Source organism: Hyalella azteca, unplaced genomic scaffold, assembly GCF_000764305.2.
Source record: "Hyalella azteca isolate HAZT.00-mixed unplaced genomic scaffold, Hazt_2.0.2 contig2735, whole genome shotgun sequence".
Classification (NCBI taxonomy): domain Eukaryota; kingdom Metazoa; phylum Arthropoda; class Malacostraca; order Amphipoda; family Hyalellidae; genus Hyalella; species Hyalella azteca.
Window position 1 is genome coordinate 206044 of NW_025932998.1, and position 10542 is coordinate 216585.

At 35.5% G+C, this 10542-nt stretch overlaps 1 protein-coding gene across 1 annotated transcript; it reads right to left on the reverse strand.

Annotated features, from left to right (window-relative positions):
* Positions 1-451: 451 nt before the first annotated feature.
* LOC108679003 (snRNA-activating protein complex subunit 3) lies at positions 452-5050 on the reverse strand (the record flags this gene model as incomplete). The annotated part of the gene is given in 9 exon segments (XM_018167507.2): positions 452-1132; positions 1551-1658; positions 1933-2056; positions 2298-2418; positions 3042-3198; positions 3587-3699; positions 3954-4105; positions 4653-4750; positions 4914-5050. Coding segments are annotated over 9 exon segments (1221 nt in total). The 3' UTR covers positions 452-801.
* Positions 5051-10542: the final 5492 nt, after the last annotated feature.

Consider the following 10542-nt stretch of genomic DNA (forward strand, 5'->3'; position numbering starts at 1 on the left):
GAGCCCCAAATTTTTATCAAAAACAAAACAGTTTTGAAGTATTAATTTGGTAATAGAATATTGCAAGTTGTGGTTTGACCGGTATTTTACGGTTTTTATTACCGAGCATGCATGCGACCAAAGTATCATTGACCTTATCGACGGTACTCTATATCGAAAATCCTCTCTTCAGGCTGAGAACCAACGTTAAAACTTGGAAAAAATATAACTCAGTACTCACAGCAGTTAGTGACAGCGAGCGCATTTTCTCGTTTCTGTATCTAGGATTTATCTATTCCTGTACCGGTACCTATGAACTGTGCAAATCATCTAGGAATATCCTGTAACTGTCGCCTTCATTAGAGCAATACCTCATCCTATTATCTGGCTTGATATTATTTACAGGACGCATTTGGCGACTGAGGGATCGAGTTCCACTTAAAATTAATTAGCTTGCGAGTAAAAAGCAACATACAAGACAATTTATTGTCAAAATCATCCTAAGATTATAATTTTTTCGTACCGAGCTGTCAGCCATAACAGAGTCCTTTAACCGAGCTGTTAGCCATAAAAAAAACTGATATCAACATTGTAATCCATTGAACTTGTGATCATCCACGTTTTTAAGATTCTGGCAAGCATCAAGTAAGTTACTAATTTCATGCGCAGCAGTGAATACAAGTGATTAATTCAAGGATTACTACTACCAAATCTGGCTAAAGCATCCTGTTTTAAGCAAATGTTACAAAAACGTCCATAACATTACATACATTAATGATGTGCGATAAAGACAGGTACAAGAGTATATAACAAAAACACTCTTCAATTATTTATATCTGGAAGCATTTCATCATTATCAGATTCTTCCATATCCTCTCCGGAGACGGCAGGAACATCAGGGTCTTCAACTTCAACCTTGGTAATATGTTCTTGATATCCGTCGTCATCATTTTCACCGTCATTATCATTATCTTCATCATTGTCATCGAGAGTCATGACTTTTGCCAGCTGCATGCTGCCTTCGTCATAGAAGGCATAGAGCGTGAAAGAGTCCTTTGGTTTGCCCTGGCTGTCGTAGCAGAACGCATGTAAGCAAGGATCGCACAAGTGAGAGCGAGGATCACTAAGCTGACTGTAGCCGATCACCACCCACCTGCGTGGAAGAACACCAAGTTTTTGCGCATTAAGAAAAATGTTATACTTGAATCATCGATGATTTTAATATGATATAAAAAATAAAAATAAAATGATATGATCTCATAAATGATATAAATAAAATAAATTTTAAAAATAATTTCAACAATTTTAAATGTTAGATTATACTGGTTGTCCAAGTCTCTAAAAAATTGTGGTACATTTCCACACTAAAAATTTTCGTTGCAAATAAAATAAAATTGAAATCAACTAATACATAATGGATTATATGCGCGATTTATGGAAGGATTTGAATGCCCTATCATCAGACAGTTTATTTAATGCGCTTAATTTGCTTTTACACGATAAATTTTCAGAATATTTAGAAAGCTGAGTGAACTAGGAGCGCGAGGTATGCCTGGAAGCTCGAGACGCACTGTGCGAGGTTGTGATGGCAAGTGTAGCACCTGACGCTGAGTTTGGAGGCGTGGCCGCGGACCAGAGGATACTTCGAGACGTCGGGCACGTCTGTTTTCTCCTGCAACCTGGCGTAAACACAGTGGAGGATATTTTAAGGTAACTAGGGTTAAATTATTATTCAATTATCATTTCATTTATCGTAGTTTCGGCAGCTGCTAAGTTTTTGATACATGCGGGTAGGATTAAAGACTAGGAAATGATCACATTTGTTTACCATAATTGCCCCTCTTAGGTCCGTAATCTTACCAAAAGAGATGTTAGTAAAACCATGAATTTTCATTACAATCGTGATTCTGACTATATCGACTTGATTAACCGTATTAGAAATGAAAAACAAACCTGATGTCAGTAAACGTGATGAGATGTTCACAGCTTCCCTGATGCAGGTACAAGTAAGGATAACCTAAACGCAGCTTCAGTTCGTTTAACTTTGTTTTTTCCATAGAAGCGGTCTTTAGTTCACCTGCAAACAACACAAAAATTTAGACAAAGAATAGAAAAATATTCTATGAGCTTTCTTAGTAATGTTTAAAAATGCATTTCATATGACATTAACCAAATTACATTTAATGATAAGAGATCTATTTGTCTAATGTGACTAATAATTTCAAACACTACCAAAACACAATTAATTTTAATGATTTTAAAAGGACCTGAACTAATAATAATGGATTTCAGGAATAAAAATCAATTAACGAGCTTACCGATTTCAGGAAACCGAGCGGCCCATTTGATGAGATTTGCGCTGTAGTCCTTACAGCCTGGATACCTCATATCAACGTAAAATGTGCCATTGATGTAAAACATGCCAGACGGATATTTTTCCTGTAATAAAACAAGAAAAGACAGCATTAGAATCTTGTTTAACTAGAGAAGGCTGAAGTTCTGATCGGGAGTGTGAACTCTAAAGATGCTTTGCCAGCTTACCAAGTCTCTAATAGTCTAATCAGGTTGGCAGAAATAAACGATCGCCAAAAACATAGGCTGGCGTCAAATAACAAGCTATAGTTTCACTGCCTACTACAAAAATTACAATCATTCAAACAATTGATATATTTTCTATTATTATATATTTATATTTTATATATATTGTATTTGAAACATAATATACTGATACTATTGGAATGAAAAAATATTCAAGCTTCATGGGTTATAAGTACAGACTGCAGTCAAACCAAACAAAAATACGAAAATAAACCGAACAAAAAAATGCCAAACTGGAAAGATACATGCACAGTTCATAAAGGAAGGCTATTTGAGGAATCCCCAGAAAGCCAAAAGAAACATTCCACTTTTTTGTCTCACCATACTAGTAGTACCTCTTCACATTTTCATTTATTTAATAGTAGTTTCATTATAATATGTATCTCATTTTAAAATGCAATGTAGCCACTTGTAAGGGCAATAATGAATTTAACATTAATAACAAGATTGTTCATGAAATACACCTTGGACTTCTTGCCCCGCAACGCAGCTGCAACACTAGGGTTGGAGGCCATGTTTTCGTGAACGGCAAAGTCGTTGACACATTCGATGGCGTCTCTGAGGCTCGTCAGCATTTGGGAACTATGCAGTAGCAGCTCTTGGCTGTGTGCCGGGAACCTGCTGTAAATGTTCAAAAATAATGTAAATAATAGGGTTATCACAGAAACACTTCTATGAGATTATTCAATTTATTTAATTCTTGCTAACTATGTCTTTAGCAATTAATAAATTACATTATTTCTGCATTTATGCACCTGTAAATTAATACACTTTTAGGATAAATGAAAACTCTTCACATAAAATCAGGGTACATGTCTGCTTTTCAGTTTGCATGATAGTTCCAATATTATTGTTTCCTCACAACATGGGATCTACAGCTCCATGAAGAGAAAGAAGAATACAAAAAAAAAAAAAACGCCTATAAATGATTCGTATTTTTAATTTCTGAATATTCAGCTAAATTTTTGCTTACATAGACAGTCAAAAAGTACTATACCACTAAACCTACTTGCAGGCTTTCCTGTAGTGCAGCCTCTTGAAGAATGGTCGCTGCACCCTAACATTAATGATAGCATCTTCAAGGAAGTCTGAAGACATAGGAGCATCATTGATTTCTTGAGGCTGAAAAAAAAGCATTGATACAATGGAATTCATGGCAACAAAATTAACTTTTGTATCTCGGCAATTTTCCACTGAGAATGCAATTAAACAAACTTCAACCTTTGTAAGACATTTTATTTCACTGTTTGTCTTATGATTCTAGAATTAATGAACAATACCGGTAACACAAGCAAGTACATACTCTATGCAATCAAAAATTCTGCTCGTTTCCCATTCAAGTTTGGCAAGGGTAGAAAGTCTGAAATAAACCTCACCAGCCGGAAAGTAGTGAAGTATTTAAGTGTTCTGTAACGAAGATTTGCATAGTCCCCTATACTTATGCGCTTGTTGAGCTCAGAGGTCTGGTGGTACAGCGTCAGCAGTCGGTTAGCGCCACCCTCTGGGATCACACCATCACAAAATGACCCTGCCATGAGAAAAAGTTTGTATGCAAAAAATGCATCACTCACCACAAAACAGTAAAAATATATTACAAATAATTATAAAATTGTAGGATATTCAAGGATGAATTTGTAATGTTTACTTCTAATATAACATGAGGTGAATCCATAATTTTTTGGAATGGTCATCAAGATCTAATAATATGCATAGATAATACTTTGATGACCAATTTGCTAATCTGTAGAAGATTTGATGCACAACTTACAAAGAATAATTTTTTTTCCTCCTTTTAAAATGATTATCAGGCTTAAGTCACATGAGTTAAAGGGAAACTATTATCAATACTTGTGTATATAGAATCCTCAATTTTGAAATTTAAATTCAATTGCATATTGAATTATATATTTTCAATTCAACTCAAGTTTTGCACTGCCCTATGATAAGTGAAACAAATTAGATTTTTCAAATAGCCAATTGTGTACTATAGGTATTGTGGATATGACCTAACATAATTTTTATTTCACATAGCAGTAAATCAAACAAATGTTATCAATTATCATGATCAGTCTCACCTGAAAACCAGTTTGTTGGTTTCTGGCCATCAATTGAAGTGGCATCATCCAATCTGTCATTTGATGGGAGCTCATTTGGAACTGTAAGAAGGTCAATCCTGCAAGACAATGACCACACGTATCATTGTAAAAATTTTGTTAAACTTGTAACAAAATCATACTTACAAAACAAGCTACATGAGTTAAATAGACTGTTTTATTCAAGGCATGATGATCAAGAACACAAGCAAAAGCAGTTGGTGCAGTTTCCAGTTCACATACCCACAATCTCTTTCCATTTCTTCCAGGTTGTACAAGGACTCAATGCTGGGCCTGGCAGCAGGTGCTTCACATGATAGATCATCGTCAGGGTTGACTTGTTCACTGAAGAATGAGCGACAAGCTTCTTCCCAGCCAACCTGTGCAGAAGCAAAGATTAAGAATATAATACTATGCAGCTAAGCAATGCCACGATGAATATAGTTAATCTTCTAAAATTTGAATTCTTAAATATATTTCAGAACTTCAGCCATTATAGTTAATGTAATAATCCTGAGTAAGGCCAATAGTAATTAAAGCTTGCAAACATGGCACAACATTCTTGCCAGCAATACATGCATGTCATGGTGATTCCTGCAAGCAAATGGTAACTAGGACTTCTTGAATCTACTCTTCCAACCCATCTATTTGATCAATTGCTTCAGCTAACATATCATTACTTTGCCATCAATTCAAGTTATTGCATAAATTTCAAAATGAATGTATTTTATTAGCTCAATCACGAATTTGTAAAGAACAAGAAGAGTTTAATCCAGCAAACACAGGGACTCATTTACCATACATACTCCACATTCAACAACATTCACTACAACACATCATTCCTCAACCACAGCACACAACAAAAATTCATAAAATAGTAGCAATGATTTTAAAAACATGCAATCACTCACAAGCAAATACTTCACACATCAACAGACCTTTCCCCCCTCTCTCAGAATCACAAATCCAATAGTCTTTGGTGTACAAATCCAACATGTAAAATATAAGAAACTTAACATCACTTGCAAAAAAATCAACCTAAAATATTCATGATATATAACTTAATCCTAGTTAAATCATATAATAATTATAATTTTCCTTACCTGACATTTCCTAGTCTTTCCCAGCCTAAAAAAACTCTAGACTAGCCTTACTCATCATGAACTCACCTTTCTGAACTCAAAGTAAGCATACTTCTAGAGACTAGAGCCTAACCTAACATTACCCAACTTAGAACCAGGGTAACCTGAAAAACCTGAAACAAGCCAAACCTAATACTAACTTTTCTTGAATCTGGTCTAACCTGAAACAGGCCTAGCCTAAAATTTAGTCTAACATAACTAACATAACCCAACATCCTAAACATAACCTAGCCTAGCCTAACCAAAAACTGGCTTATCCTTAACACATTGACTATGATTGCTTCATCTTGTACAATTATTTCATTTTTTACTGTTTTTAAACAGGGTTGCCACACGATCATTTTTCCGGACAAATTCCGTGATTTAGTTTTTCTCAATTGCGTTGGCCGGCTAAAATTTATGATAGTTGTACTTCCTAATTAAATTTTAAATACTGCAAAAAGAAAATAAATGGAATTTTTATAGCGGAAGCTACAAACAAACTAGTATATATTGAGTTATCGGCCTTTTTGGCCTTTTTTGCTCTTGGATTTGGCCAATTTTAAGCAACCTGAATTGTGTACCACTACATCCTGGAGAAATACATTTTGTGGTATGCATATGTACCACTTCAGAGTCAACATGTTAAACCAGCCTAACCTAAATGATAAATCTGGCCTAATCTAAACCTAGCCTATCCTAAATTTAGCCTAACCTTAACCCACTGTAACCGAAACCATATCTAACCTAAAACTAGATAAGCCTACCCAAAAAACAGCAGGCATACCAGTGGCTGAGTCATTATTAAAATTTCCCATTTCCAGTTGGTTTGATGAGGCTGCAAAGCACAATCCACAATTTGGTAATTATGGCTGTGATGCAATTGTCTACTGCAATACCTGGGTTGTTAAAGATACACTCTTCAAAGTTGATTGTGTTTGCAACACATCTTGAAGACTGCCAGCAATACAGCAAATCATCTTTGATACTGTCGGCAACATTTTCGGTCTATAAATTATGCAAAAATTGGCAATGCATTCACCAAACTCAGCACCCTGGAATAGGGAGTGGGATATTTCCAGTGGTTCACTGTTATTCTGTTATTAACTTGGTCACATGCTATAAAATAATCAGAGATTACCTCATCATTTTGTCTGATATTGTGAAAATTGTGATTTTTCTGCAATAGTTGACATTATTGTATTCATTTTAGAAGATATTCATTGTAAAAATTGTTCAGTTGAAGATAAACAACTAGTGTATATAATTGAGATTGGCATCACAGAGATTGACATGGTTGGTAAATTGCCTAACGTCAAAAGAGAGGCAGCCTTTCACGAGTTCCCGGTATTACTTGGCATCATGGTGGGAAGTGTAATGTAGTAGACTGGTAGGACTTCTGATCCATTTTGTAATACTGTCAAATGGGGTAATAAGGGATGGTTTTGAGTGCTTTTTGTTAATAACTTCATACCATTCAACATTTCATTAAAAACTTGGGCTCATTTTAAAGCTCTTTACGAGGGCTATCAAATGTCATCTAAAAAAAAATTCATATGCTATTTGTAAGGTGCCAGCTGCATATTAAAAGTGTCCCGAATTACACCCGGGAACTGGTTAATCCGGAACACTTGAAATAAAACTCAATTTTATGACGTTTAAAGCATGCAAAGTGTAATCATCCATTACCAAGAGTACTCTGAAGTCCTTGTCCTTTGTAGATTATGTAGATGTAGAATAAATGACATTTGTTGTGTTTTGAACTTGTTTTTCCATTATTGATATGATATTACCATATCCATACATTATCGTTTTATTGATGTGATATTACCATATCCATGAACATGCCATTGAGCATTAACAATGACCTTGTCCACTGCAAGCTTCATATCAGCAGCCAGGTAGCATTTCTTCAGTATCTGTAAGCTTACAGGACAGTTTGTAATTTCATACCATTTGAATAAAAAAAATTGTAAAAATATACTTGAAACAGAAAGGAATATTTTAACCGCAATCATAATATTTTTTGGAGAAATAAATCGTAGTTTAGGTCATTTACTTTTCTTTCTATGTTGCCAGGTGCACAATTCTATCTATGACATTCTATGCACAATTTTGTGATGATGGATGATGCATTAATTTTTTGTTGAATGAATTTTTTTTTCGCTGAGTGAGGTAAAAGTAATCAAAATTTTTTGTTGTTAATTGATTTATTTGGTTAAATGGAGCCTTTGCTAGCTGAGGTTCTACTGTAAATGCATGTTATTGGGTGTCCCTTATTACCCTGCTGTGCGGAAATGGCCGCCATTTTTTTCAACTCCAGGGATAACCCCCATCCTGGGGCATCTTGGATATTACATCTACTTTTAAGGACCAAGAGTACAGGGATACTAACAGTACCTGGTAATTTCTTTTTAAGGCTGTGCACAATTTCTTCTTCCTCTAATGTTATACATTTTATATTTTTTTTTATACCCAAGCTCTGCACTTAGTTCTTCTCTTCTTTTTGTATTGCTTTGCGCAATTTATTCAATGTGTAAAATCCAGCTCCCTAATTTTAATACGTAATGTGTAAATTTAGGTCTAGGTGAGTATGAGATTACTTTGTTTTACTGGTTATGTATCTTTTTGCAATTATTGTGACTCTGTAAATGATAGGTTTCTATACAAACATCTTTTTTATTTCTTCAGAAACAACTTACTATTTTAGAAGTGACATACTAATTTTACTTGTAACTTAGATGTTTGTGATCAAATCCATTGCGCTTAAGTCTTATTACCTCTTTTTAAAGTGTTTTGTGTATGTCTAGCTAGGACATGTACTTGTTGTAGGCAGCGCATCAGCGTGACCTTGGACTACGACATCCTAAACTCATCATAAGGTCATAAGGTTGCCTGTATAGGTGCTGTATTGGGAAGTGCTGAATCTTGTCTGAATTGGAGTGTGAATCAGAATATACTTGACTGGATTGTTAGAAGGATGGGAAAGCAGACCACTGAGACCAGGTAAACTAGCTCAAGAAAGTGGGATTGATATGGAGATGAGGTGCCTGTGGACCAGGTGGAGTGTTGTCACTGCAAGAGTTGGTTTTCCAAGCAGCAACTTAGGATTGAAGACTGGTCATATGAAGATATTAGGAGATCATATGTTGTCTGTAGGGAGTGTATTTTAGCCTAAAGGGACATAAATATTAAATTTAAGAAAAGGAACAAAGAACTAGAAGAGATTGTTGCAAGAGCTAGCAAGGCAAGGGCTGTAAATCTCTCTTACCATGCTTATAGAGCCAGGGTGAATACAGATGCCCGGTACTAGACCAGGGAGGGGAAGAAATGTAAGGACAAAATTGTAGAGACTGGGGTGAGTGTGTCCAAGGTGAAATCTATCGACGCTGCTATCTATCACTCTGCTGGCGATGGATGTCAGAAAGATACTGTAGTTAGTTAAGCACCCAATTGCTATGGTGGGGGACAGTGGGATTTTGGCACTTGTGGGGAAAAATTAGCATGAACAAAACAAGAAGGTAGTGAAATGGTATCTTTAGGAAGAGCAAACGTTATTAACAGATGGAAGTACTCAAAACACAAAACTGAAAATTATAGTTGCAGGCTCTTTGTCTTACATGGTGGGGAAATGGGCTTAAAGAAATAGGTGTGGAAAAAATCATCCAGGAAATTACTAGTAGCATGAGGGAGGTGCATGAAAAAAATATGTCTGTGGCAGTAATCGGTAGTTTGAGAAAACCTAGAGAGGATGATCCTTGTGAGAGAATGAGAAGAGATGTAAATATGAAAGTGTTCAAGAATATTATGGAATTCAAAATCAAATGCTTTAAAATGGGTGTGAAAAATGTCAGCTTTCTTGATCCTGATTGTATTAGAGAGAACATGTTTGGAACAGATGGAATGCGCCTCAATCCTGAGGGGACGGAGGTGCTTGGGCAAAAAGTGAAATGGTGGGTTCAAGAAAATTGTGTGGAAAAGGTATGTATGAAATGACAGAGAAAGAGTGTGAATGTTACCAGACCTAACAATATGAAAATGGTGCAAGTGAGAGAACAATCCAAGTTGGATTGCTCAAATCACTCAGTTTTCAAGTGACATCTATATCCAAATTAAAATTTTTTAGCAAGTATTTCTTGCATGAGAGATACCCTGAAATTTCTCAATGTTAACAGCATTGAAATCCATTCAGAAACATCAAAAATTCAATTTTTAATATTTTTAGGCTCCTATGAACTTGAAACCAAACTTTGTCAACATTTTTTACTTTCAAATTAAAAATTCAGTCCACCTAACAAGGCTAGCTGCCAACACAACTAGCCTGCCCCTTTTGATCATTTAGTGTGTAACTATCTTATGTTTGGGAAGGTGCTAGTGTGTTGTGCGGTGGTCTGTAAAGAAGCATTGATCGGTTCAAAATGTCAGAAGACCATGTTCATTTATATTACCTATACAACTGCACTAGGGTCATGAGAATATATTACCTATCCAGAATTCCACACTGCTGATCAGAATTATGATTTGAAGGGTTTTACTGCAGCAGTATTACTTACTACCGCAGTATTAAATACTGCCTGCCCTGTTATTATGGCCACATAATAACTGAGAAGCATTTCTGATTATGCTACCATCAAAGTTACATAAGTTGCCACTTTGCAAAAACTGCATGGACCTTGCGGCTTGTCAATAATAACCATAAAATAATGGTCATTGGTCAGCACAGAGCTGGAAAAGTATGGCAAGCAGCTGTT